This window comes from Polychytrium aggregatum (genome assembly GCF_025602895.1).
Source record: "Polychytrium aggregatum strain JEL109 chromosome Unknown BJ171scaffold_31, whole genome shotgun sequence".
Lineage (NCBI taxonomy): Eukaryota > Fungi > Chytridiomycota > Chytridiomycetes > Polychytriales > Polychytrium > Polychytrium aggregatum.
In genome coordinates, this window is record NW_026516233.1 from 192,347 (window position 1) to 220,130 (window position 27,784).

At 56.4% G+C, this 27,784-nt stretch overlaps 4 protein-coding genes across 4 annotated transcripts; all 4 read right to left on the bottom strand.

The window, feature by feature from the left end:
* Positions 1 to 1,096: 1,096 nt before the first annotated feature.
* On the bottom strand, positions 1,097 to 3,164 carry BJ171DRAFT_562451 (protein-tyrosine phosphatase-like protein; the record flags this gene model as incomplete). The annotated part of the gene is made up of 5 exons (XM_053113271.1): positions 1,097 to 1,671; positions 2,017 to 2,170; positions 2,384 to 2,402; positions 2,588 to 2,680; positions 3,006 to 3,164. The coding sequence occupies 5 exons, from the start codon at positions 3,162 to 3,164 to the stop codon at positions 1,488 to 1,490; spliced, it is 609 nt and encodes a 202-aa protein (XP_052964534.1). The 3' UTR covers positions 1,097 to 1,487.
* Positions 3,165 to 8,277: 5,113 nt separating this feature from the next.
* Positions 8,278 to 13,635, bottom strand: BJ171DRAFT_180519 (uncharacterized protein). The gene is made up of 11 exons (XM_053106061.1): positions 11,952 to 13,635; positions 11,317 to 11,811; positions 10,758 to 11,132; positions 10,504 to 10,611; positions 10,247 to 10,342; positions 9,953 to 10,111; positions 9,591 to 9,816; positions 9,232 to 9,310; positions 8,976 to 9,141; positions 8,711 to 8,794; positions 8,278 to 8,571 (listed from the first exon to the last, which is right to left on the bottom strand). Exons 1-11 carry the CDS (start codon positions 13,305 to 13,307, stop codon positions 8,551 to 8,553), a joined length of 3,165 nt encoding a protein of 1,054 aa, XP_052964535.1. The 5' UTR covers positions 13,308 to 13,635; the 3' UTR covers positions 8,278 to 8,550.
* Positions 13,636 to 14,463: 828 nt separating this feature from the next.
* On the bottom strand, positions 14,464 to 16,734 carry BJ171DRAFT_180515 (uncharacterized protein). Its single transcript, XM_053106060.1, has 6 exons — positions 16,622 to 16,734; positions 16,371 to 16,420; positions 15,937 to 16,247; positions 15,540 to 15,733; positions 14,994 to 15,284; positions 14,464 to 14,846 (listed from the first exon to the last, which is right to left on the bottom strand). Exons 1-6 carry the CDS (start codon positions 16,638 to 16,640, stop codon positions 14,572 to 14,574), a joined length of 1,140 nt encoding a protein of 379 aa, XP_052964536.1. The 5' UTR covers positions 16,641 to 16,734; the 3' UTR covers positions 14,464 to 14,571.
* Positions 16,735 to 17,604: 870 nt separating this feature from the next.
* Positions 17,605 to 21,073, bottom strand: BJ171DRAFT_514188 (uncharacterized protein). The gene is made up of 3 exons (XM_053111815.1): positions 19,981 to 21,073; positions 19,377 to 19,925; positions 17,605 to 19,210 (listed from the first exon to the last, which is right to left on the bottom strand). The coding sequence occupies exons 1-3, from the start codon at positions 20,856 to 20,858 to the stop codon at positions 17,827 to 17,829; spliced, it is 2,811 nt and encodes a 936-aa protein (XP_052964537.1). The 5' UTR covers positions 20,859 to 21,073; the 3' UTR covers positions 17,605 to 17,826.
* Between the last annotated feature and the right edge of the window lie 6,711 nt (positions 21,074 to 27,784).

The window sequence follows — 27,784 nt, forward strand, 5'->3', positions numbered from 1 at the left end:
GCTGGCTGGAGCCGGCTGGAGCCGCGCGCCGCTGTTGTTGTTGATGCTGTTGTTGATGCTGTTATTGATGCTGTTGCTGTTGTTATTGATGCTGGTGTTGTTGATGCTGTCGCTGATTTGGGCGCTGTGATATGCACGATGGGTTCAGTCAAATGATGTTAGCGATCAGCAACGACCAGTCAAATGGCGACTGGGCCGTCAGGAATGCAACCACCACAGGAATGCACACCACTCAGGAATGCACACCACTCAGGAATACAACCACCCAGGAATGCAATCGATCCGCAATGCACACCACACAGGAATGCGATCCATGCAGAGACTCGAATCGCAGCACAATCACTTCATATCCCAGCACTCACACCATCCCCAACACCCCACCGCAATCGCTTCAGCACCCAGGCCACAGGCGTGACCTTGTGGTCTTGGCTGCAAGCGCCGTCCGCCACCCTTACTGCCAAAGCCGTCGGTTGGTGGATCCCCGATCCCCATCCTCCTTGGTGTTGCTGCCCATGCCGGCGGTGCAAATTGCCAAACCGCCAGTACCCGCCACCACAACCAGCGTCTGCCATTGCATCCAGGACCCGCCGCCGCAGCTGACCTCTGCCGATGCTGTTGCCGATGCCTCTTCTGCTGTCGAGGGGCCGTTCTCTGGGAGGGCCTTTGGATGGTTCCGTGTGCGACATTTCACCTTCCCCCACGGTCGCAAGGAATCCGCTGCGATTCACTCTCCGATACCCACTCTCCGATACTCGCCATCAGGCACCCGCTTCAGCACTCACTCCTATCATTTGCATGCAGCGATCGGTGCTGCTGGCGCCGGCGCTCCCCTCTGCCATCTCGGTTTGTCCTCTGTCCCCCTCCATCAGCCCCCCCCGGCTCGGTCCGATCCACGGCCGTGGTCCTCCACTGCGCACAGGTTCGCCCTTTGTGCTCGCCGAGCGGCTGCACGCCACCCGTGTCAGCATCACGCGCGCGCCACCAACCGACTGCGTTGCTCAGCAACAAGATCCCTCTGCCGCGACGGCGATCACACCGGCCGATCGCACATCGATCCCGATTCACCAGCTCTGCTCGCTGACTCTGGTCGGGCTGCCTCTTGGACATCACTGTATATTCAGGGTTCAGAACGAAATCGCCGTCACCGGCCGCAGACACGGGGTATCCCGCTTCACTTCGTGAGCGCTGTAAAATTGACATGGCCGACCAGTCCGCCGGCGACAAGGTCGCCCGCAGCCGAGCCGCTTTGCAGCAACACATCACCAGTGGAAACCGTTGCGGCTGTCTATCCTCATCGTCTCGCTTGCCAATTGTCCTTGTCTCAGCCCACCGTCCAGGACCGGCTCTAATCATTGAGGTCGCTTCTACATCGATCAAACAGCCGGCTCCAACGTCTGCTTCCGTCGACCAGCGACTGTCCGTTGTCTTGTGGGTGGCAAGCGGGTGTTCAGGGAAGGCCGTATGCGGATATCGTACCTCTCGTCGCCTTACGAGACCGTACATCCTTTTTCTTTGCCGCTGGACTTTCCAAGCCCCCGCCGCTTGTACCCTTCAATAAACTTGAGTTGCCGCGCATTGATGGCCCCTCGTCTCCTCTCGCGAACATAGATGACCGAGTCCAATGGGGCCAGTCCGGCCTCAATCAGTGCCATAGCGACCAGGATCGGTGCTCTGTATACGATGCGTCGCGACGTGGTAAGTACTTTTGTGCCCACACATGCAGGTAATCTGCGGATATCTCGATTGACAAGCGCTCAGATCCGAGGATCTCGGTCGGAATAGTTGTCATCGGGGGTAACCGACAAAACGAGCCACATCGCATCGCATCTCATCGCACTGTATCACATCGTATCGCATTGTATCGCATTGTATCGCATTGTATCGCATTGTATCGCATTGTATCGCATTGTATCGCATTGTATCGCATTGTATCGCATTGTATCGTATCTCTCCGTCCACTTCACATGCCTGGCACATCCCGTCCAGGTCGCAGCACTCCAAGCATTGTCTACGTACCTTCCCAGTCCGGCTACACAGTGAACGGCAATCGACGTTTCCGGTGCGGGCGTTCCAGGACAGGCGCCGTCTTTGCCCTTTTCCTTCAAGACTCCGAACCGGGTGTACACAAGCGAGAGCCAGTTCTCGATGACCGAGTCTGGCGGCGGATCACCTTCGCAACGTTCAAATACAGAATAGTGAGTTCCTCGTCTCGAGCTGGCCTATCCCGTCTTGCGTGGGTTACGGTAAATGCATGTTCATTGGTCACGAATCTATCGATGCACCATCTGCACACGATAATAGCGGACACGGGATATCGGGACTCGCCATCCGTGTCTGGCGAGCCAGCACCATCCTCGACTGCCTTGTTGTTCAATACACATACCGTCTGGGAACGGCCAGTCCTGTCTCGGACGTCCCAGCGGGCAAGGAGGGATCCAAAGTCAGGGCCGAGGGCAGAATGGTAGAGAGTGCGGGGGGGGGGAGCAGATTGATGAGGATCGAATGAGTCGAGGAGAATGTCGCATCCAGATACCACCTCTACCAAAGACAAGCATTGGCGGGCCATATCCTGCACCGACAGACTTACGTGGACGGCGATTCCCTTGCCCTCGACAATCTTTCGGTCGTATGTTGGATCGCAGACGCGAACCAAGTCCGTGACGTTGTGCCGGGCCATTTCCTGGCCGAGCGGATTGCATCGGTCAATGGTGCTGTCTTGCGATACTGGTAGGCACACCACTTGGGTCCCGCTGGCCTCAGGCGCATCATTCCAATAGAGCCGCAGCCCCCGCCTTGATTTCAATGTCGCCACCACTGCGACTGCCACCACCACTCTACTACTAGTACTACCGCTACTGCTACCATCATCGCCATCGTCATCGCCATTGCCGTCGTGATTGTCCCTGATGCAACTCGTTGGGGCCTCTTGAAGGCCCTCCCCCCCCCGCCTCAACATCATGACACTAGAACAGCAGTCATCCTATCTTCCCCGCACAAATTCTTACCGCCAAATAGGCATCCAAGGTTCGGTTTGAGGGAGCATCAAAGATCAAGAATCGCATTTGCTTGTATTCCACGACGCTGATCGAGTTTGGAACCCGACTCGCCGATGTATCGGTTCCGGCTGCTGTCGATGCGCGCGAGTGGGTGGCCGACTTGGTCATGGACGGCGATGCATTGGCCGTCGGGTTGGGTGCAAGCGAACCGCTTCGCATTACAGCAGCGGTGGCGGCGGTGGTGGTAGTGTAGGTGACGGTGGTGGTGGTGGTGGTGGTGGTGGAAATGAGTTTGTTCGGCATTGGCTGCTCCGTCGACATGCTCCAGGAACGCGGTATCTTCGCCTTTGACGAAAACGAGGGCAGAAGAAGCGGGAGGAAGCCGCGAGAAGCCCGCAGAGGCAACTGGTTGAAGATTGTAGGTGCTTTTAACGGTCTGACGTAAGTGTGAATGTGAGTGTGAGAGAGTGAAGAACGGGGCAAGGATCAGGCAAACGACGACGATGATGGGCGAATGAGGGGAGGAAGGAGTGAAAACAATATATGGATGAAGAACAAACAAAATGATGGACCGAATCTCTTGGGGAGGGGAATACTGACTGTCCAGCTTGTATGAGGGCCCAGGGATAGGTGTGCCGGAAGCGAGATTGCTGCAGAGGAGCGGTCGAGGGCTGTAATAGGGGTCAGAGCCTGATAGAGCAGCAGCAGCAGCAGCAGCAGCGGCGGCGGTGGTGGTGGTGATCGAGTGAGCCAAGCTCGGAGCAGATTGAATGGGCGAGGAAAGGAGGGTGAGGTGGGGAGGGAGTGCATCCCGATGCTCCAGTACGCAGATGCTCGACAGCAATCACGTTCCGTTGTGTCGAACGAATTCCCTCCTCATTGCACCCTTCATTGCATCGCTCAGTCCGTCGGCTAAGCGCTTCCTTTGGCCAGGCCGGCGCACACCATCCCTCCTTCCCGAGCGCTCTGGATTGCGTTCTTTCGGGATTGTTCTGGCCGCAGGCTGTGGATTCAGTTCCCAGCCAATGTCCTGTGATCGGATGCGAGTCCATTGCCTCGCCTCAGCCAGCGACCACCACAAACTGCTTCGGCGAGCACGCCTGCCTCCATCGCTTGTTCAGTCCCCTCCCGACCGCCTGCCACAGAAAGAGGATCTGCTCCAGAGATGCAAGTTGCACTTGTGTATGTGCACGGAGTCGCTTTCCCACAGATCTCTCAGGGTCGATTGGCAATTTGGTCGGGCAGAGGGAGGCGAGGAGGTGAGCATCGACGCTTCGATCTGTCTGCGGCATTGTTGCCTCCAATCTGGAGATATCCTTGCTGTTTGATTGTGTCTTGCACAGCACGAGTACCAAATGAAAATACACACAGTCATACGAGGGGCACCTCTGGATCAATGTCTTGTGTCGCTGCTGTCGATTTGCATGGCCGCAATCGTGATGTCAAACACGCCGGCCCAGAAATCGAGAGTGCGGGGGGGGGGCCATGTTCACTCCTGTCGTGATCCGCCAGTCCAGGCTCAGGACCGGGCCAGGACAGAGGATCATCTCCCCTGGTGTGGATGAGTGTATGGGTGCATGGATGTATGCCAGTGTTACACTTTATTCAGAAAAAAAACGAGATAATATAGCCGTTTCCATGAACAGTAGTATGTGCTGTGCTCGCGTCTAGCAAAGCCACAAGAAATAAAACAGATCACTTTGGCAGCCTCCGAGTGAAGACCGCCGGTCGCTCTCCGGTCTCCACAATCGACCTGCACACTGTGATCATGTTGCGCGCCGCATTGACGTCGCGATTCCACACTGTCCGGCAGCTGGGATTCTTGCAGCTCCTGACAAAGTGGGAATTCGCAACACTGGGCGCATCGAGTCCTTCCAACCGAACTGGCTCCAGGCACTTGGAGCACACCTGCGAGGTGTTGAACTCGTTCGTCGAGGCCACCTTGATGCTTCCATGAGGGCGATGTGGGTGGCGACGGTGGTGCTCGAATTGCTCAAAGTACTGAGCGAACCGCTGCCTCCGAGGGCTGGATGCATAGCCCTTGCCTTGTCGCCATGACGCATTGCCAAAGGCGATCACCACATCGGTCCGTATCGGGGCGTGCCTCAGGACGGCCTTGCACATCTTGTCAACGGCCACTTGGCGCCTCTTGTGGCCCGTGAATCGATGGTGACGGGCCTTCTTGCCAAGGTGGAAGTCGAGCTGCACTCGCAGCTCCGGTCGCAGGACATGGGTGAGATGGACCTTGAAGGCTTCCGAGGACGACACCTTGGGCGAGGGGGTGGTCGACATCCAGGTCTCGATGCTGAGCTGCTTCTTCTTGGTATTGTGCCACTTAGTATCGGACCTGTGGCCACACATGTGCTGATAGTGACCATTCGAGAATGAGACCACCTCGTCTTGGTGGCCCGGTGCTTGGATGACCGCCGTGAAGATGGAGCCGACGCCTGGGTCGATTCCAATCCAAGTGGTGCGATCGGGGTCTGGGTCACCGATGTGGGCCTGGATACGCTGCTCGGCAGTCGGAGGAGGCTCGATGGTCTCGGTGTGATCGGTTCGAGGCAGAAACTTGACGAGACCGATGGTGCATCCAATGCCATCGGTGCTGATCTCGTAGTTGAACAGCTTCTTGTTCACGTCCCGCTCTTGGAAGAGGGAACTACGCAGCTTGAAGCAACTGCGCCAGAGACGATCCTGGTTGTTGACACCGTCCTCACCTTCTTCCTTGAGCTTGTCCCTGGTGAGTCCAAGGCGCTTCTTTGGACCCAGGAGATTCCAAAGAGTGACCGTGTCAATCTTGACATACTTGGCCTTGGCTGTGCACAGAGGGACCATCGTGCACACGGCCGGAGGAGTGTCGAGAGCGAGCTGCTTGAGTGCCCAGTTGAGTATTGGATGCCAGCTTGTTGATCTTGGACTTGGTGGTGCCGAGCTCAGACTTGGCCTTGGTGAACCTCTTGTCGTCGGAGGGAATGCCTTGGGTAGGTGAGGCTCGTCCAGCTTGGCCTGGCGCTGCAGCTCGGTGACTCGGAGGGCGGGACATGTCACAGTCGATCCACTTGTGGACATTGTCGACCATCTTGTCTCGGGCGAGGATTCTCACATGGTGTGAGAGGCGATGGAGGGCCCGGAAGCGGTCCTGGTCGCTGCTGTACCGAAACTCGTCCAGGATGTGGCCAAACTCGGGATAGAGGAACTCGAGATCGGCCTTGGGTGGAGTCTAGTCCCTGGTTTCTCGAAGAGCTCGAGACAGGCCTCGATGGCTTCGTGCTTATGCTTGTTGGCTGGGAAGACAGCAGCACAGAAGCGGCGAAGGAGTCGCCAGTAGGCCAGGTTGAGGTGGGTGGTGCAGTTGGTGGCATAGGCATTGACAGCCAGTGTGAGAAGCTGACTGTGAGCACCATCAGGCAGACGAGGGGCCGGAGGCAGGTCTGCGTGTCGAGTGGTCTGATAGTCGCGAAAGGAAGCGACCAGATGCTCGTTGTATTTCTTGGTATCCCTGGCCGTCGAGAGGGCACCGGCCTGGACAATCTTAAAGCACTGGCGAACGAAAGCAGGGGTGGACTTGGAGATGACAGGGACGGGAAGATCCTGCTCGATGCACCGGAGGATGTGCAGGTTGAGCAGCCTGGATGCCTCGAACTGGATCTGGGTCATGGCCTCGACGGTGGCCTGGATCTTGTCGCGGAGAGCGGGATTGAGACAACAGCCATCCATGGTCTGCTTGAAGCAGCTGAACTGAGGGGCCGATGACCTTCCATCCACGAGTGGGACGACAGAACTCTTGAGGGGCCGGTATTTGGGACATTTGCTGGTGTTGCAACGTTCGTGATCGGTGCCATCGCACTTGGGACATCGCTTGCCGGTACTCGAGGAAGTAGATGGACCAGGCTCGGTGGGATCGACATCCATTGGATCTGCAGAAGCAGTGGTGGTGAGCGACGAAGCAACAGACGACCAAGCATGCGTGGGGTCAGAATACGAACCAGAGACAGGCTCCGACTGTGACTTGGCTTTCTTGGGCCTGGGTGGCCGAGGCTGGCCATCACCGGTACCCTTGCGCTTCGGAGGCATGGGGGCAGAGGATGCTGGATGCCTGCCAGTGGTACTGGTCAGAACAGAGACTTCTCTTTATCGTACAATGGCGCGATGATCAGATCAAGGCGAGATGAGGGAAGAAAGCAGCAGAGACGAAGGTGCGGCATTTATACCCGAGAGCAGGAGCCCGTCTTTGCGGGCTGGTTGGAAGCGACCCTGTTCAAAAATCGCCGAGAGGTTCAAGCCAGGGATGTGATCGTGAGAATGGCGGAGTTGACAGGCCGTTTCAGACCCAGAAGCACCTCGCACATTCAATCAGCCGTGGGAAGACATCTGGAAGCACCCTCCGAACGGCAGACTCAAACAATATGACCATCCCGGCCTTGAACCCTCGGACGCATTCAGCGCTCCTGCCTTCCTGTACTGGTGCTTCACAATCCCAAAGAAGTTCTCGATGGGATTGAAGTCGGGTGAAGCAGGTGGGGTGAAGATCACTGACCATCCTCGGCGCTCGATGCAGTCCAGGACAGCCCTTGTCTTGTGCATGCTGACATTGTCCATCACAATCACAGAGTCGTCTGGGAAGCTCGCTCGCTCAAAGAACTCGACCATCGAGTGTGTCTTGAATGATGTGGGGATGTACATGCGATGCAGCACACCAGAGTGGTTGATGGCAAATGCAGCCGAGACAGACTTGTGCTTCATATGATTGCGCTAGCGAAGCAGAAGCACCCTTCGGCGAGTATCCGTAAAGAGGGAAAATGGATCTCCTGATCCCCTGTCTCAGTCGACAAAGACGAATCGTCGTGGGTCGATGGAGCGGACCTGGTCCCTGAACTGTGCCACTCGCTCATCCAGTCGCTTGGACTTGTAGAGGTGTGTTGCCCTCTTGTGTGAGAGACCTGCTCGGTGGATGGCAGTGTGGCAGAGTGAGAGCTGATACTTTCCTCTGGAGGATGGACTCGAGCTTGCATCGCAACACAGGACCAGTCTGGCAACGGGTCCTGTTCAATCAGGGTGCGAATGACTGGACATGCCTGCTCGAAGAAAGTGGATCTGCGAGCTGGGACCCGGGATGGGTCATCCAGCTTGCATCCTCGGTGCCATCGATGGATGGTGTTCTTGGATACACTGAATATGGAGGCGACCTTACGCAGGCTATGGATGAGGGCGTAGCATCGCAATGCGGCGGTGCGAAAGTCGGATGTGTGGCGAATGGTCATGGCCAGCGCGCGATAACATTGGGTAACAAAATATTCGATGAATGGTCAAAAACCCGGGTGTCCCGTTTTTTATTGGATTGCCTGTAAATGTTCATGAAACGAAGCAGGGCTCTCCGTGTTCGGGTGCAATGACATATGCTCTCGATCCTGAAGCCACATCCGCTCTCGATCCTGAAGCCATATCCGCCTTCCACAGCACATTCTCGCCCAGCCAATCCAAGGCCTCTATCAAGCCACCAGATTGAACGGGCCATAGTTCCACCCAGAGGGCTGGAGTCATAGACAAGACAGTATTACGACTTGTTCCATCGGGCCTTGTGTACCGATAGATAGATAGGCACATGGCATCCCAAGAAATTAGTGGGGTATGCCGCGGGGTTATGCCAAAATGTTAGTCGTCGCTCAGTAGTATCGCGATGTTATAATTGCAGATTCGATGGGCAGATTCCTTACGAGTGTCTCGGAGTTGAGCTGCTTTTGAAACTTTTCCATCTGATCGGCCAGGACGCGCACAGTGCTCTTGGCGAATTGATCCAGCTGAGATTAAAAATCGGATTGGAGATGAGCACCGATTTTGTTTGTCGGGACGGTGTTGGCTCAGAGACTGAGTGACTCTACTTTGCCCACTGCGCTGCCACAGTGGCTGCGATATCGCTGGCTTGTGAGCGTGTGCGGCGAACTAACACAAGAAGTGGGCTTTCGTTCAAATTATCCATACCTCACGCACCTTTTTCTTGGATTCAAGGCTAGTCGCCACCGGAGACGGTAGTATTAAACCCATCATGGCGACGGGCAGCTGGAGACTCGATGCTCGCAAGCTATGCTGCAGCGTCATCGTACTGTTGAAAAAGGAGTCTATTGATTCCTGGGTATTGAAGTAGAGCCTGCGAGTGACCATCAAAGACGTGAGCTCAGGTTATCTGTCCAGCTAATCGAGACATATCCACAAGCCGGCAGCGAAAGCAGCTCCGTACCTGATGGCATCGGCTCGGTCCCTCTCATCGCAACAGTTGTCGTCAGACCATTCGATAGTCAGTTCGTATCCCTGATCCACTGAAAACAAGTGGCCAAATATCGGCATCAGCGCATGCCAGTGGATTGGGGGCACATCGTGGATCAGTCGCAGCATCCGTTTGATGATGCACTGACGCCACAGCCTCTGCTCAAGCATATCGCTGTGCAAGAGCTCGACAAACAACAGCGCCACAAAAGCATGTGGAAAAACAAATCATGAAGTGAAAGTACACTCTGATTCTGGTACTTGGCAGTAGTAGTGACACAGCCATCGGGCAACAGAGGAGCGTCAAATCAGCCGGTCCACTCAAGTGCTTACATTCCGAACAGGTCATGCCAGATATGTCTCGAAGTGGGAGGGCCCACTTGAACAGGTACTGATTTGATGCCTTGAATCGTGATTTTTCAGCGCTCACGAGAATATCGCTGAAAATGAAGAGGTGCCGTGCCCTTCGTGCAGAAGCCAGGACATCTTTGGTTTCGGCCACGACAATCTCCGCGGCCTGGCACTGGCTGACGAGATGCCGGCCAGGAACATTTAGTTCCTGAAAATTATCAATGTAACACCGTCAGCATAAATTTAGTGGCATTGAAATCTGTTTAAGAGCCAAAAGCGAGGTAGTGGGCCCACCACCGTTCATCCTTGCAGACCATCGCAAAGCCCTGCGGCCAATGGCTTACAAACGGGAGATCGTTGACGAAGCACTGCTCGAGATGGCTGAGCTGATCGGAGACACCCTTGCGCTCATTCAGATAGAGCACGATATCGCTGAGATTCGAAACAGCCTCTTCCAGGTTCGTAAAGTCTGGATGGTGCCGTTCCGTGGCTTTCAGTAGTTCCTGGTTTGGGGAAGGTGAGATATAGACCATGAGGCAGTGCAATAGCCACATACACCTGAGAAGATGGAGTGACTTTCCCGGGGCGATGTGCCTTGCGATAGTAGCAGCGTTTATGCACCCATAATCGGGCCCTACCTGTAACAGTAGCTTATACCGTGGCAGCTGCTGAACGGGAGTGATGAGGAGGTCGTTGATGTTGACGAATCGTTTGCCGAGACGCTGGCCCATTGCCTGGTGACGAGAATCAATGGCGCGAATCATCAGTTTTCACGACCAGCGACAGAGAAGGCCACATTTCGCATATATCGCTTGTAAAAACGCCGCAGTGACGAGCGCGCGTATGCACGCAACAGCGGATTCGATTGAGGTACAGTGGCAGTCGGAGGGGTTACCAGGAGAAACAACTTGTATCCACCGTCAGATTGGGCCATACTTGAGAGCATGTCTTTTATCTTTTGGTAGTTGACGATGAAATCGGAATATATGACCATGTCAGGAGCCTGTGAATAGATATGGATAGGTGTAAGGACACAGGGGCGACATCTTCCGACTCTACAGCTGTCAACTGAGAGGCCCAACTGGCTCTGGACTGTTAGAATTGTACTTGATCGTGGCTTCGCTGGGGACTGAACTTCCAACGGCATACCTTGTTCGCGAAGATATCGCCGATCATCTGGTCGACATGCCAGCTGGACACACGCTGCTCCAGCTCCGAAAGCAGCGAGGCATTAAAGTCATGGATCCGATTGATCGGATCGAATATTGTTTCGAAATCCTCTTCGCTCATGATGTTTCGCCCCTCCTTCATTCTTTGACAAATTGGCCGTATGTACTGCTGCTCAATCTTTGCGAGCCCACTGACGAAGGACCTTTCGATCTTGACAATCTCCTGCACCTTCATCATCCGAAATATGTGATTCCGGTACAGCTTGCGGGCACTTTCGCCTCTCCACAGCGCCTGGACCGTTGTAATTAGGGATACTTCAAAGGGGTTTGAGTTCCAGGAGTGACGATTGGGCGTCTGTTTTAACCGCAGATGCTCAAGTCAAATAGTGGATCGCGACTGGGAGAGTCACCGCTCTCATGCCTTACGCTCTCACAACAGCAGGCTCACGACACAGCGTCAGAACCGCAGTCTTGCAGGATGAGGCAATCAATAACAATCAGGATAAGGCAATCAATAACAATCAGGACGAGGAACTTACCGTTGTAGCGACATTAATCAATTGACTGCCACGAACATCTTGCGGCGCGGATGCTCGTGCCTTTGGCTGAACTCGCTCGTGTGCAGCCGTCAGCGCAAGCTCTGTCGCATCCGGTACGATGGATGGGAGAGGCTTGCGCGCAGACAGCCGCCTTGGCATTTCATTCAAAGATGTCATTGATGTTGCGTTTGGTTCGTGTAGTGTAATAGACTGTACCCGGGAGACGGGTCCAACAGATTCGCGGGACCTCTTTGACAGTGCCTTGTTTAGATTCTTGAGTTCTGCATTCTTGGCTTTGAGATCTTTGACTTCTTGTTTCGTTCGGAGGATTTCAAACTGCATCCGGCTCATCTCAGATTCCTTGGCCAAAAGCTTTTCTGACGATTCAGTCAGCTGTGCTTCAAGCTGCTGGGTTTGTGCAAGCGTTTGCGTGACGATTTCTTGAATGGAGCTCCTGACGGTGGAGTTCAGTGATACAAAATCTTTGACACAGCTCTGTTGGATGGGTAGCGGGTATGGACATATGCGCCAGTGCGTAAGTAAATCATGGTATCCAGCTCAGCGGCAGGATTGGAGTAGCACGGAACTGAACGCCTAGCGACTGGGGTCATTGCATCCAGTGCTGCCGCACTTACATCGTAACAGCGCTCGAGTATTTCAATGTCCATGACGACCCCAGGCGGCACCTGTCCTTCTGCTGACAGATGGTTCTTGACGACTCTCAGCTCTTCAAGATTGCTTTGCATCACTGCTTTCATTGAGCCTAGCTTACTGACAACGCCGGCGAAATCCAGAGGCACACCCGAGTCTCCGTTTTGGGCGAGATCCAGAAGCGGATTGTAGAACTGCTCATTGAGCTCAACAAACTCCCCTCTGTTGTTGCACCGAATGGTGTCATAGTTTGAGTGGCCGAGGGGTGAATGTCGCTTGGGATAACGAACACTAGATTTGTTGCGGATGGATCCGATATCATAAGGAAGGCGCCCCTTCCGCTTTTCTGGAGCGGGCGATGAGTGGTCGAGACTTGCAAGCTTAACGACTCCGGCGTAGCTTCGCTTCAGAGTGTCGATAAAGCCACTCATAGAGCGTCCAAAGATCCCGTCAGGCTGCTCAAGCGCACCGGCGCTGCCGGGGGCTGATTTGGCCCTCGGAATCCGGATTGTGCCCAGCGAGTGAGGCACAAATTCGCCAGCGAGAGGCTCCTTGGTCGAACCCGAATCCTCGCTGTTCGGAGAGCTGAGGCTGCATACAGCCTCGCCAAGGACTCCTAGGGACATCCGAATTGCATCCTCGTATTCAGAGAGCATTTGGTAGATCGTTGAGTGAGCGGCGGCGCTTGTCTGAGGGTTTTCGGGGTAGACTCGGTGCCTGTTTTGTCCCGCGGCGGGCATTGGGGATCTCTGACAGGTCATCGTGCGAGAGACGAGCAGAAAATCCATTGTGGCAAGGACCAGGGCCTGGTACTGCGACACGAGTGATGAGACACTTCCAAAGCGGTAGTGAACCGAGAGGCGGCTGGCGGTGTGGCATACAAGGGCGTGTGCTCTGGAAAGGCAAACGGGCACTTGATACTCGTGCATCTCGTGGATGGCAGCAGCCGAGACGGTGTTCTTGGCGGGTTCGTGCTCACTCATATCACCACCGGCTGCTGTCGGGAAGAGATCGCGCGACTGTTCTGATACTGGCGACTTGAGCGAGCACGGAGGACTGATTCTTGACTCGTCCGAGGCAGAGCCGGGTTGCGATCCGTGCGAGCTGGCTGGGGGAATAAAGAGATCCTCGAGAGGATGTCGAGAAGATTTGATTTGGACGGACTCTCTGGCATTGCCCTGCGCCGGCGCATCGGCCGGCGCATCGGCTGCATGGGTGGAGCTTGATGATTCGGCTTCCGATTTGACATGGCGGGCTGAAGGCTTGGCGCGGGGTGATGCCAATGCAGTAGGATCCAGCAGCCGTAGTTTTCCCTTGGTCTTGATCATTGGACTGATCATTGGATTGATGCCTTGGGATGGGGCCGATATGGCAGAGGGGCAGTCGAAGAGGACAGAGGGGCCGCCGTCCAAGCTTGGCTATTTTGAGGTGGATCACCAGACTCTTATGCTGCCCTGCAGGAGCGGCAGCCGAGCGGGGATGGTCGCTCGGGAGGTGTTGTAGGAGACTCCCGAGGCAACTCCGACAACACGAGACCAGCCTGGCCGAGGGCAGCCGGACGGGATCGGGTTGTCCGAACTCCATCCAAGGTCCTCCGAGCGACAAGCCGCTGCTGAAATCTGGACATGGACATGCACGACGCTGGGCAGCCTCGAGACATCGAACACCGTGAGTATTGCATGCATCGGGCATTGCATGCATCGGGTCGACTGCCGCGTGGTCTGCGGGAACTGTACCTGTCGAAGAACAGCATCGTTCAGACACCATGCCAGAGGCTGGCTGCCCCGTCATGTGCAGTCTGGATGCAGGTCAGTTGCAAGGCGCGGCCGAGGTCAACCAGAACACTAATGAACCGCATTTGGTTGTAACAACACACCTCCAGAGCTCCAGAGCCAAGGCCGTTCCATCATCTCCCAAGGGTGGGAACTGGAGCAGGTGGCTGCTTCGCTTGCGGCAGTCCAGGGGGCTCTGCAATTGATCCGGGGTGAGTCACCCAGCTGCAGAACAACATCGCCCGAACACCAGCTGAATTCATGCTCCTCTACTGCCCAGCACAAATATACGACATGCGGCTGAAGGCATCGTTGAATCTCGATGGGATGGGCGAGGGTTCTCGGGCTTCAGCGCCATCAAGGGCTGGGTCCTGTGCGGCATGTCCCGCCAGCTCAGGTCTGGATGTGCTGGACAGAACCATAATTGCCCAACAGCCCGGCTCATGAGTCAGCATGGGCGCTCACCCAGTTCGGCAAACTTTAACCGGCGGATCAGTACCCGAGGTTGCGACTCGACCTCGGATGCGAAGCAACTGGACCGAAAGACCCCGATACCACTGCAAGAACATGATGACGCTCAGCGAGTGCTATTTGGCACAACTATTCGAATGCCTTGACAACAGCCGAGACAGAGCCACCTGCTTGCTCGGAGAGTGACGGAGAGGGCACGGTTTAAATAGCCCAGCACCGATCGATCAATACCATCCATGCTTCATCAAAATGACATCCGAATGTCATTGGAAATCTATTCAAAATGCTTTTCAAATGTTTTAGCAAACGGACAATGCGACATCGTGTCGATGCCATGCAGCAACCCCCACCACAGATACCCTTACTTCCTCAACCCCCCTCCCAGAACACGACTGCGGATAGGCGGAGTGGATTTGAAGGTCTGCAGCGTCATCTCGGCGGCGTATTCGCTCTCGTTGGTACCAGCAGGCGTGGAGCGTCCCGATACGAGCGGCGTGGTGCGGGTGCTTGAGGTGCGTGTCCCGACACCATGCGCCAAACTGTCCGGGGTACTGCATCGGCTCGGATCCATTGACTGGGATGGTGATGGATGTGGCGATGGAGGCTTTGAAGGGGCAGGCGATCTTGGAAGCTTGGCTGGAATGAATCAATGGCGGAGTAAGCATCATCGAAAGATTGAGGGCCTGCGAGACGATTCCCCACACCGCAATCCACAATCCACAACCCACAATCCACAATCCACAATCCACGCATCCATGTTGGCGGGATGTATGATGGACTTGCCGGTGGCTGCATTGATGGCTTCGAGACTAAATTTGAGTGCTTCTACGTTCCAGCGTTCCGCCGGCTGGGTGTTTTTGACAACAACAATGGAGTTGTCGTGTTCTGGGTCAGTCAAGGCATGCGACTGACCCCGCTGGGGGGCATGGGGTGAGGCACGGCCCTTCTTGGAATGATGCGACAGTGAATCGCCTTTGGACTGTGCGCTTGGGGCCTGGGTCGGTGGAGAGAACCATCGAACAGGCGGGACACCCACTAAGACGCCATGCACCCTCCGCGCTAGTGTAGATATCCCTGAAACGTAGAGTGCGATAGGATGAGTCTAAAGAGCAGATGCCAACATCTCGCAAATAGTGGAGCCCCTGCTCGCGCGAAAGAATCAATGCAGAAGCCGGCCGCGCAGCTCCAGGAGATTTGGTTCAACAGCCGAGACCGATCTGGAGAGTGGGCACCAAAGTGTGGGATCGCGGATGATGGCGCTCTTACAAATACCGCGTCTATCACTACGTTCCTTGGTCCTCCCATGGTAAACTTGCTGGCATAACTCACCTCCGCTAAGCAGTCGCACGTTTTCATATCCGCGCTCCACGAAAAAACGAATCATCGCGCTCGAAGTGCGCTCGTCCTCGTCGACGATCACAATCAGAACACTAGGGGAGTTTTTGAGTCTCAGCACTTCGCCTGAGAACTGGAAGCTTCGCGAGAGAGTCGAAACCGGATAGTTCTTGGATGTGACGATATGACTGAGGGCGAGGGCGGAATACGAGCATGTACGGGTCAGTTCAAAAAGCGAGCTCCATCGCTGGGATAATCGGGCTGCTCCAGCAGGATACACGGCGGCGGCTATCTGAAATGCCATGTTGCTGTCGTCGGAAACGGTCAAAAGTGCCCGCGGTATGGACCAACCGTCCACGCGCCATGTTTCGTTCAGCCAAAGTGCACATACCATTCCTCAAACTCCGCGGGTTCGCGCACATCGAGGATCAGCAGTGGCAGCGCTGAGTGTGTCGGCTCAGGTGCATCGGACCTATGGGCGCCACCGTCGCTCTCGGCTGCGGACGCCATATCGGGCGTGATGTCGGCATGGGCTTTCATGATCCGGCTCATGTTTTCGCGCGAGCTCTGACGGTCAGAGAGCGTTATCTGTCGCTTCAAGACGTTGGCGTTTGGATTGGATTGTCTTTCCTTGACAAAGACGTCTTCCCAGTACTGAAAGTCGCACGTCTCAGCGCCTTGCAGCATCAGAGCAGCCAGTGCCTGTGTGTTAAGAAAGACTCAGCTCATGAAGCGCCCTCTGGCCACACTATCGACAAAGCGGTCAGGCCTTGTACCCGGGACTTATACCGGTCGGCATCAAGGCAATGTTCTTGGCGATCTTACCCGCGGCGTGAGCCTCTGAAAGGGCTCGTTGGACTTGGTGACAATGCCGTCTGTTGAGCCGAGCATACTCCATGTCAATCCGTCGGCTGTTGAGGTGGAACATGGCGGCGACGTGACAGAATCGCCCACAAAGACATTGCCGCAGACGAGGGCATTGCCGCAGACGGGAGCTCCCTCGCAAAGCCAGGCCGACCCGTCCAACTGCAACAGATCACTAAGCACATGGGGGAGCGCTCCCAAGCGGCACGCACCTTGGATCCGCGCAGCCATTCTGCGTCTTGCGTTTGATGTCGATGCGCCAGTGTCGAGCGTTGGTCTGATGTCCCCGGAAGGTCACCGAGACAAATCCACAGAATCATAGCGTCAGCGAGGGCCAGTCCCATCCGGCCGTGCCGGACCAGGAAAGGAACGGAGCACCCCGTCCTTGAAATCAAGGTTGGACTAAACGGAGCGGAGCTGACGAGAGTGCTGATGCTTTTATGCGCCAAATTGGGTGCGCTCCTTGAGTCGCAGGGTGCGTACAGGACAGCAGCCAGGACAGCGCCAGGACAGCAGCCAGGACAGCCAGGACCCAACAGAGGCAACTTACCCGACTTTGGCATATTTGGGATTCTGCGGGGTAAGCTTTTGGGCTGTCTTGTGCTTCAATGCCCATGTGCCATAAAGCGAAATGGTAAATGCACGACGACTTCCCGTATCGGAGCTGCATTGCAATCGATGGAGCTCCGTGTCTCGCTCTGGACCGGTGTTGCCCAGAGAGGAGCAGCCGGAGAGGAGCCAGAGTGCATTCGGCAGCATTGGACCTTCGGCCCTTCGTTCGTCCCAGACGCGATCGGCGCTTACTCGCTGCATCTTCCTTTCTGAGAGGCAGGATGGCTGTGTCGTCCGGCGCCTGTCGGATCGCCGCTGGGTCGCTCGGGTGCTTTCTGGCGGATCGCTGCTGGGCTGCCGGACCTGGTTCGTGCGGGGAGCGGTCTTGATCGCGGCGGAGAGGGATGGGAATGCCCTTGGGCATGGACGAGGGCAGGCCGCGAGCCCGGTCATGTGAGAGCAAGGCGCTTGCGCCACACTCTGTCCAGCATTCCCAACAAGCGTCCACAGCATCGATGCTGTCCTCGACTGGGATGTCGCAGCTACAGCCGCCGGCAGGACTGTTGCGGGCTCAGGCGAACAGACCAGCTTGTTAGTCGATCTGCATGTATTCGGAGGTCATCTCCATTGGATGGAACTCGCTGGCCCGGCGAACACTGACGACCCACCGAGCATGGATGTCGTGTGTGCCAGTGTGCTGCCATGGGCGTTTCGGGTGAACTACGTTTTATTGTTCAAACCCATCCACCGAATTTTATCTCAGAGCGTGTCGCATCTTGAAACCCACTCTGCGTCCAGACCGTGCGGCAGTGACTGGGTGCGCTCAGCAAGATGGGTGCGCCTTCCTCCAACAGCTCTGTTCACTCTACGCGCGCCTGGAAGTCCGGCTGCCCGACCGGTCACGGCCTCGGTTGCGCTTCGGCTGGGTTCCAGGTGGTTCTCGGGCCTTATCGATCTCATCGAGGAATTCGAGCTCCTCCGCTTCCAAGTCCAAGAGATCTGGCTCGAGAGCCGGATAGTCGTCTGGCCCGGATGAGGCAACCGCGTCATTTGCGCCGCCGCTTTTTGGGGGAAGCTCGCGGGCTGAGCCCGAGCCGGAGGTCGAGATCGAGGCCGTATCTACCATTCCGCTCTCGACCGGGGCGATGGCTCGCGGCAGCTTTGTGCGGATCTTGAACTCGTTCAAGGTGATTTGATAGGCCAGCTTGGTCTCGTACCTCACCATCTCGTTAGTGAATCGATCCATATCAGCGACAATGACCGAGATCGACGACTCGGCCGTGACACCCGGGGTGCCTGGGCCATCGAGCTGCCCGAGCGACTTGCCCTTGCACTGCTCTTCCAGGTCCTTGGTGTAGTCGAGCACACCGTCCTTCAGGCTCTGGTAGACGGACTTGAAGGGTCCGCTGAAGCCGACAGCGTCGTCGATGCACACACAGAACTCGCCCTTTGCGTTGAGGTGCTTGGCCTTAAGGGTGTCCATGTTGGTCATGGACTCGCTGCCTTGCTTCCGTTTGTTGCGCGTGGCCTTGGTCTCCTGATCAAGATGCTTCAGCTGGCTCAGATAGGTGGCGTATTGGACCTTGGCTCGGACGAACCAATGGTACCGTAGCGCCTCCGGGGTAACGACCTTGGCCCTGAAAAACCTGTCGAGTCGGGCAAAATCCAGGCGGCGCGCGAGCGTGTAAACGTACGCTGCCTGGGTTGAGCGATGTGGGATCGTGATGAATTCTTTGTAGATCGAGAGCGGCACCGTTGCCAGCGAGCTTCCGCGGTGGGCCACGTCCGTCACCTCAATCTCGTTGCTGATCTGGGCAGAGTCGACGATGCTGCGGGGTAGCTTGGCCTTGACGGACTCGAATTCTTTGTAGACGCCGCTCTGTTCGTTGCGGGTGCGCTCTTGCAGAAGCTCGGCTTCAAGCTCCCGGTAGGCGCTCTGTGCTCGGTCCCACTGCTTCATCTTCACATAAGTCTTGACGAGGGCCTGATAGGACTTTGATGTTGCCCTAGAGCTTTCGCTGGCGTCAAGGGCCTCGGGGACAAGCTCTGCAGAGGCGGCCGACAGGTTCGTGTGGATGATCTGGCGTATCGAGTCTATATCACCCATGTTTTGGTACGCCAGCAGAAGCAGCTCGTTGATTTCGTCGTCAAAAGCATACTGCCTCCTGGTCATTTCGTGCCCGAGAGCTGATGCCCGGCTAAAACTTTCTTCATCGACATAGACCTTGAGCATCGATTTGTACATTTGGCTGCGGCGTGGAGATGGCAAGAGAGTTGGCCGAGTGTGATTTAGCGTCAGCAGGGAGACTGGCCAAGTATCGGCCAGGGTCGCGGCGTCCCGCCAGCTCGGCCTGGTTCGGGAAGCTGCGTTTGCGTATAAGATGCCTCTTTGCCAGAGACTCTCGAGGCACTTACAGTGTTTTTGGGATCGTCGACTCGGGCTTCTGAATGTCTTCCCAGATACCCTTGGCTGGCTTGGTGAGAGACACGGCTGCAAACGTGCGCAGGACGGCCTCGGTCACAGATTGGTCCCAGACCCGAGGCTCTTTGGCCCGGAGAATGTTCATGTACCGGTAGACATCCATCACGAGCTCCTGCTCCCGCGACAGCTCCGACTGCTGATATGGATCAAGCGGTAGCTCGAGGAAGCCCAGGCACGTCTCCATCGACAGTGGCATGCTTCGTTGCTTGGCGAATCTCCATAGTTCGGTGCCGACACTGAGTGATTTTGGGAACGAGTGCTTGCTCCGCAGCATGAGGGCCAGCATCGTCCGGATGGAGAGATCACTGATGGGGAGGCCGGCCAGGTTTTTCGGGTCCTGCTTCAGGCCTTCCTGGAGCATGTACGAATGGATCTGCAGGATCTTTTTGTGGTCGTTCTTGAAGGGCCGGAAAATGATGGCGTAGAATTCGGCGGTCGGAACGCAGCCGTGCTTCTTCATGGCCTGCAGGATCGATGAGTGCCTTGGTGCCATCGTCGGCGGGAGTTTCGCGGCTGTAGAGCGATGTCTCTCCAAACAGCCGCCGCACCAGCCGCACCCAATCGGCAGCATCCAGCGACATTAGCGCATTCTTCTCGGCAATGTGCGAGTACAGCGTCCATGCCTGGTCGCGGTCGAGACAGTAGAGCGCGTTGGTTTGGTCCTTAACGATCCATACGAGCTCGCGCAGATCGACCGAGGACGGCGATTCGAGAAAGCGGTCAAACGTCGCCTTGATGCGATCGGACTCTGGGTGGTCGGGCTTGCACTCGAGCCGCTCGACCGTGCGATACCACGGGTGCTGGACGATCTGGGCTGCCGGCAATGACAGCGGCGCGGCGCTGTTCTGCGGCCACGGGAGCTGATGCGGGTCGAGCGGGTAGACATACGGCTTATGGAGTACGATCGGATTTCGGCTAGCGTGGGGACTGTGTCGACCCTTTGGAAGCAGCTTGTAAGCAGGCAGACTCTTCATATCCTCCAGCAGCTTCATCGCCTCCAGCTCGAGCTGGCGCCGTCGTTCGGTTGCGGCGGTTGCGGCGGTTGCCGTGGCTGTACTGCTGCCGCCGCTGCTGATATTCGTGCTGGTGGCCTCTGGTCTGGGTGTTGTTTCACGCTCGCATTTCGACATGACATTCGCAGCGTCGGGAAAAGGGTCGGCTGTCTTTTCGGAAGTCTGCGGCGAGGTCTGTACATCCTCTGTGGCAGGATCGGTCGACTGGAGTGGTGCCCGGCTATAGTATCGCGGCAACGGTGAGTGCGGTGTCGTCGGCCGAGACCAGGTGGACAGCGCTGGAAGAATCGAGATCGATGCGCCCGGTCGATATCGGAGCGGACCTGACAGGGCGATGCTGCTTATCGAGCGTGACGGCCCGCTCGCGACGACGAAGGCCAGGGATCTGCTTTGGATCAGCATGTCTCTGTGGGTTGGCGGCTGTGCGGACGCTGCTGGAAAGAGAAGCTCTGGATCGGGAGTGAATGCTGCACAACCAACTTTCTGGCAAAGTGCGCACAGGCACAGGCGACAGATCAGATCGTTTTTTCCGGCCCCTCGCGGCTGCTCATCTCGGTCACCTGAAAGTCACGTCGAATGTGGAGCAGCAAAAGTTGGAATCCGGCCATGGTCGGTTGACGGCATTTGGTATCATCCTTGAGCCGATTGACGGTGGTGGTGGGCAATTGGTGTGGAGGAATGACCAATTGTATCATTGTTGGAAGCTCCACTCCGATTGCGGACAAGAACCACCACAATCTGAATCTCTCTGGTTGGAAACCTAGTCAAGCGTGGCTGTGTGTCAGCGAGATGACATGATCGTTTGGCTATCAGGCAAGACTCACCTTGACAAGATGTCTTCCCACGACTGATTGAGCGAGCGATGCGTTTCTGGATCTGGAATCAAGGACGCCACTGTGAGCATCACTCCCTGCCCAAAATGCGCTGGTTTTGAGGAGAATTTTTCTTCCCCAAGGGCAGAACCAGCCATCGTCGCTATTTTCTCGCCAGATGGCTCCCAAGAGAAAGGACATCCCCCGATCCCGATCCCAGGATCACCCAATGACTCTCCTGTGGCCAAGAAGCCCGTCATCAAATCATGTCCCCTCCTGTGGACTGACCAACCACGTCAAACCCTTCACCAAGAAGTGCACAGCCAGAATCGACAGCAGCCCTGCCTCTGGCTCTGCCTCGGTCGCTGAAATGGTCAGCCAAGCACCCCCTCCAGACGAGCCCAGCGAGGACACTGCCTTCCCAGCCCTCGTGGTCGAGATGCCCGCACCCAAGGTCCCTGTATGTGCCACGTGCGGGGAAGAGGGTCATGCCAAAAGCAGCAGCTCATTGTGTACCAAGAAGAACCCACTCTGGAGCTCTACCTTGCCTGACTGTGGCCCCAACGAGCAAGTCAAGGCCGAGTACTCAATCATCAAGTGCACTCTTGTAAGGAGTGAACAAGCGCAAGGACGAAGACCAAGTGCTTGGTATGAGCTTTATTAGCTTTTAGCCCCGAACACCAAAGAACAAGTTTTGTTCGAACTGGTGTTCAACATAGGCTCAGACATGCAGGGCTATTTATAGACCGGGAGAAGGTCGAGGGGCAAAAGTGGGCGAGAAGGGTGGAGCATCACAGAGAAGCGAGAAGGGGGTGCGAGAGTGGCTGGTGTGCAAGCGAGAGAGGCTTGGCACAGCCCGGGGACATGTGCCGAGCGGTGGGGGAGGCAGGAAACCAGTAGACGCGGGTGGCAACGGCGCGTGCTCATGCATGGGGGCAAACAAACACGTGGGGACTCATGATTGGTGCGGAGGGCGAGAGCATGCGGGACAATCTCATTGGTCCGTTGTGATGCTGGTCATCACACTATCTCCTCCTTAAACTACGGCGTGTTCCATCTTGAGTTCTCCTGGGGCCAGGCTTGTCTGGGTAGCGTCGGTGGTACTCCGCGGCCACCGTTGGGGCAAAGACAATGTCGGCGGGCTCCCAACTTCGATCGGTGACCGGGTAGCCTTTCCAATCGATGAGATAGTGCAGCTTTCCGCGCACGAACTTGGAGTCTAAGATCTCTTCGACCTCCCACTCCAAGTTCCCATCGATGACCACCGCAGGGGGCGGCGCTTGCACCCGACCCGGAAGCGAGTTCTTCTTGTAGGGCTCAAGAAGAGACACATGGAACACCGGGTGCACCTTTATGTCCTTTGGCAAGTCCAGGCGGAAAGCCAATGTCCCGACGGCCTCGAGGATGGTGAATGGTCCAATCCTCTGGTAATCCAGCTTCTTGCTTGGGCGAGTGGTGCTGATGTTACGAGTCAGCACCCAGACTTGATCGCCCGGACGCAAGTCGGGAGCCTGGGACCTCCGGAGATCTGAGAAGTGCTTGTAGTCAGACTTTGCCTTCTCAAGATTCTCCTTCAACAGTGCCAGGTTCCGCTGGAGATGTTCAACCCTCTCCGTGGCAGAGGGAACATCAGGGCCGCCAGCGACAACGGGGACTTCGAACCTTGGGTGGAACCCATAGGTTGCCAAGAATGGCGAGGCATGTGTTGACGAGTTCTCGAGGTTATTGTAAGAGAACTCGGCCAACGGCAGCAGCTCGGCCCAGTCATCTTGCTGATACGACGTGTAACAGCGCAGGTATTGGTTGATGACCTGGTTGACCCTCTCAGTCTGTCCATCGGTCTGGGGATGGAAGGCCGTGGACAGACTGGTTTGGATCCCGAGCTGCGTGCAGAGTGCCTTCCAGAACCGAGAGGTGAACTGACTTCCTCGGTCTGAAACCACTGTGTCGGGGAGGCCATGGAGACGAAAGACATTGTCGAGGAACAGTGACGCAGTCTCCTCCGCCGACGGCAGTGAACGCCAGGACATAAAGTGTGCCATCTTTGTGAGGCTGCATACCACCACAAAGATGCAGGTGTGACCCTTGGACTTTGGCAGATCAGTGATAAAGTCCATGGTCAGTGTCCCCCAGGGTCGATCGGCTGTCTGGAGTGGCAACAGGAACCCAAACGGCTTGTGTCGCGGAGCTTTCGAGCGTGCACAGGTGTCGCACGTCGAGACGTACTCTTTGACATCTTTCCGATAGGTTTGCCACCAAAACTGTCGCGATACCAGAGCCAGAGTCCGTCGGATGCCTGGATGACCCACAGCGACTGGGTCATGGCACGACTTGAGCGCCGGAACTCGGCACGACTCTGGGACCACAATCCTGTTCTGGAAGGTGAGGTACTGGCCATTCCAGACGAACTTCGGGTCACGACGGTATTTGTCTAGACCGGGATCCCGAGCCTGCTCTTCGGCTATGAGCTGCAGCAAATCCACAGGGTCACTGCGACTTGCAACCGAAGAGCGGGCGTCTCTGCTTCGGAGCACGCGTATCACCGCGGCAGGATCGAGAAGCAGAGGCGGATCCCTCGACACGGAGGCCGACGAAGGGATGTAGTCCGAGCGACGAGACAGGGCATCGGCCTTGCCGTTCCTCGCACCAGGACGGTACTGGATGCGGATGTCGAACCGAGACAAGAACTGGGACCACCGTGCATGACGCTGGTTTAGGATGCGAGCCGTTGCCAGGTACTCCAAGTTCTTGTGATCGGTCAGAACGGCAACGGGATGCTGGGCGCCTTCGAGGTAGTGTCGCCACGCCTCGAAAGCCTCCTTGATCGCCAACAGCTCTTTCTCGTATATGCTGTAGTTACGTTCAGCATTCGAGAGTGTCCGCGAATGGAACGAGCAAGGATGAAGGCGATCATCAGCACCCCGCTGGGAGAGCACGCATCCAAGCGCAAAGTCCGACGCATCTGACTCTACGACGAACGGCTTGGATGGGTCCGGATGCACCAGAACGGGCTCCGAAACGAAGGCATCCTTCAAGGATCTGAATGCTTTATCGGCTTCGCGGGACCACTGGAAGCCATGCGTCTTCCGGAAGAGCCGAGTCATGGGCCCCGCGATCTTTGCGTATCCATCGATGAAGCGTCGATAGAAGTTCGCAAACCCGACAAAGGATCGAAGATCCGAGATGTTGCGCGGTATGGGCCAATCCAAGATCGCAGAGAGCTTGGATCGCTCCATACCGATGCCCTCGGGCGAGACCATGAAACCAAGGAACGAGACCGAGGTTTTGGAGAACTCGCACTTCTCCAGCTTGCAATACAGCTTTGCAGCTCGGAGCTTCGAGAGGACCTGCTTGACGTGCTCTACATGCTGCGACGGATCAGCACTGTAGATCAAGATATCGTCAAGATACGCAATTGCGAACTGGTCCAACTCGGTGCGCAGGACGTCGTTGATGAAGTGCTGGAACGTCGCTGGCGCGTTGGTGAGCCCAAAGGGCATCACCAAGTACTCGAAGTGCCCATATCGAGTACGGAAAGCTGTCTTCCACTCGTCCCCGGAGCGGATGCGCAGCAGATTGTAGGCTCCACGAAGGTCCAGCTTAGTGAACACCTTCGCGCCTCGAAGTCGGTCCAGCAGCTCGCCGATCAGCGGTAAAGGGTAACGGTTCTTTACCGTGATACCGTTCAGTGCGCGGTAGTCAACGCAAAGACGAAGTGAGCCGTCCTTCTTCTTGACGAAGAGGATTGGTGAGCCTGCTGGGGACGACGAAGGACGAACGAATCCCTTGGCAAGATTCTCGTCGAGATAGTCACGCAGAGCGTGAAGTTCGGGCTCGGACAGTGAGTACAGAGGCCCGAACTTTGGCGACTTGCCCGGCTCCAAGTCAATGGGGCAGTCATAAGGGCGATGCGGAGGCAAGGAGTCAGCTTCCTGTTTAGAGAAAACAGACAGGAAGTCCTTGTACTCCGCAGGCACTTCGACAGTCGCAGTGCTCGGCTCGTCAGTGGGCAGGACATGGACCTGAAAGATGGTCAGGGGTTGCGTTCCATGCCTGCATGCATCCAAAGACTCGCGCATCGAGCGGTAATCAATGCTGCAGACGCGGAGAGGAGCGTCCGAGCTGAGAGGAGGGGCGTGGACAAGGTCAGAATAATGTTCGACGGTTACTTTATTCTGAACAATGTCCGAAGAACAAACAACAGGAGGAGGTACATCAAGGAGGGAAAGAGAACTGACAACAGAAGAAGGGGTTTGGGAAGAGCGAAGGGGTTCGGGAGGAACAAGACAAGAAGGGGAAGACGAAGGTGGGAGCGTGTGAGGAGTGAACAAGCGCAAGGACGAAGACCAAGTGCTTGGTATGAGCTTTATTAGCTTTTAGCCCCGAACACCAAAGAACAAGTTTTGTTCGAACTGGTGTTCAACATAGGCTCAGACATGCAGGGCTATTTATAGACCGGGAGAAGGTCGAGGGGCAAAAGTGGGCGAGAAGGGTGGAGCATCACAGAGAAGCGAGAAGGGGGTGCGAGAGTGGCTGGTGTGCAAGCGAGAGAGGCTTGGCACAGCCCGGGGACATGTGCCGAGCGGTGGGGGAGGCAGGAAACCAGTAGACGCGGGTGGCAACGGCGCGTGCTCATGCATGGGGGCAAACAAACACGTGGGGACTCATGATTGGTGCGGAGGGCGAGAGCATGCGGGACAATCTCATTGGTCCGTTGTGATGCTGGTCATCACACTATCTCCTCCTCAAACTACGGCGTGTTCCATCTTGAGTTCTCCTGGGGCCAGGCTTGTCTGGGTAGCGTCGGTGGTACTCCGCGGCCACCGTTGGGGCAAAGACAATGTCGGCGGGCTCCCAACTTCGATCGGTGACCGGGTAGCCTTTCCAATCGATGAGATAGTGCAGCTTTCCGCGCACGAACTTGGAGTCTAAGATCTCTTCGACCTCCCACTCCAAGTTCCCATCGATGACCACCGCAGGGGGCGGCGCTTGCACCCGACCCGGAAGCGAGTTCTTCTTGTAGGGCTCAAGAAGAGACACATGGAACACCGGGTGCACCTTTATGTCCTTTGGCAAGTCCAGGCGGAAAGCCAATGTCCCGACGGCCTCGAGGATGGTGAATGGTCCAATCCTCTGGTAATCCAGCTTCTTGCTTGGGCGAGTGGTGCTGATGTTACGAGTCAGCACCCAGACTTGATCGCCCGGACGCAAGTCGGGAGCCTGGGACCTCCGGAGATCTGAGAAGTGCTTGTAGTCAGACTTTGCCTTCTCAAGATTCTCCTTCAACAGTGCCAGGTTCCGCTGGAGATGTTCAACCCTCTCCGTGGCAGAGGGAACATCAGGGCCGCCAGCGACAACGGGGACTTCGAACCTTGGGTGGAACCCATAGGTTGCCAAGAATGGCGAGGCATGTGTTGACGAGTTCTCGAGGTTATTGTAAGAGAACTCGGCCAACGGCAGCAGCTCGGCCCAGTCATCTTGCTGATACGACGTGTAACAGCGCAGGTATTGGTTGATGACCTGGTTGACCCTCTCAGTCTGTCCATCGGTCTGGGGATGGAAGGCCGTGGACAGACTGGTTTGGATCCCGAGCTGCGTGCAGAGTGCCTTCCAGAACCGAGAGGTGAACTGACTTCCTCGGTCTGAAACCACTGTGTCGGGGAGGCCATGGAGACGAAAGACATTGTCGAGGAACAGTGACGCAGTCTCCTCCGCCGACGGCAGTGAACGCCAGGACATAAAGTGTGCCATCTTTGTGAGGCTGCATACCACCACAAAGATGCAGGTGTGACCCTTGGACTTTGGCAGATCAGTGATAAAGTCCATGGTCAGTGTCCCCCAGGGTCGATCGGCTGTCTGGAGTGGCAACAGGAACCCAAACGGCTTGTGTCGCGGAGCTTTCGAGCGTGCACAGGTGTCGCACGTCGAGACGTACTCTTTGACATCTTTCCGATAGGTTTGCCACCAAAACTGTCGCGATACCAGAGCCAGAGTCCGTCGGATGCCTGGATGACCCACAGCGACTGGGTCATGGCACGACTTGAGCGCCGGAACTCGGCACGACTCTGGGACCACAATCCTGTTCTGGAAGGTGAGGTACTGGCCATTCCAGACGAACTTCGGGTCACGACGGTATTTGTCTAGACCGGGATCCCGAGCCTGCTCTTCGGCTATGAGCTGCAGCAAGTCCACAGGGTCACTGCGACTTGCAACCGAAGAGCGGGCGTCTCTGCTTCGCAGCACGCGTATCACCGCGGCAGGATCGAGAAGCAGAGGCGGATCCCTCGACACGGAGGCCGACGAAGGGATGTAGTCCGAGCGACGAGACAGGGCATCGGCCTTGCCGTTCCTCGCACCAGGACGGTACTGGATGCGGATGTCGAACCGAGACAAGAACTGGGACCACCGTGCATGACGCTGGTTTAGGATGCGAGCCGTTGCCAGGTACTCCAAGTTCTTGTGGTCGGTCAGAACGGCAACGGGATGCTGGGCGCCTTCGAGGTAGTGTCGCCACGC

Coding starts and splice junctions, on each gene's coding strand:
- BJ171DRAFT_514188 (XM_053111815.1), bottom strand. CDS start 20,858: ATGCTGATCCAAAGCAGATCCCTGGCCTTCGTCGTCGCGAGCGGGCCG. Junction 19,926..19,980: donor GTGCGGCTGGTGCGGCGGCT/GTTTGGAGAGAC, acceptor GATGGCACCAAG/GCACTCATCGATCCTGCAGG. Junction 19,211..19,376: donor TCGACGATCCCAAAAACACT/GTAAGTGCCTCG, acceptor TCCACGCCGCAG/CCAAATGTACAAATCGATGC.
- BJ171DRAFT_180515 (XM_053106060.1), bottom strand. Junction 16,248..16,370: donor TTCAGAGGCTCACGCCGCGG/GTAAGATCGCCA, acceptor CTTAACACACAG/GCACTGGCTGCTCTGATGCT. Junction 14,847..14,993: donor AGCCATCAATGCAGCCACCG/GCAAGTCCATCA, acceptor GATTCATTCCAG/CCAAGCTTCCAAGATCGCCT.
- BJ171DRAFT_180519 (XM_053106061.1), bottom strand. CDS start 13,307: ATGATCAGTCCAATGATCAAGACCAAGGGAAAACTACGGCTGCTGGAT. Junction 10,112..10,246: donor GGTATAAGCTACTGTTACAG/GTAGGGCCCGAT, acceptor TCCCCAAACCAG/GAACTACTGAAAGCCACGGA. Junction 8,795..8,975: donor CCAAGAAAAAGGTGCGTGAG/GTATGGATAATT, acceptor TTTTAATCTCAG/CTGGATCAATTCGCCAAGAG.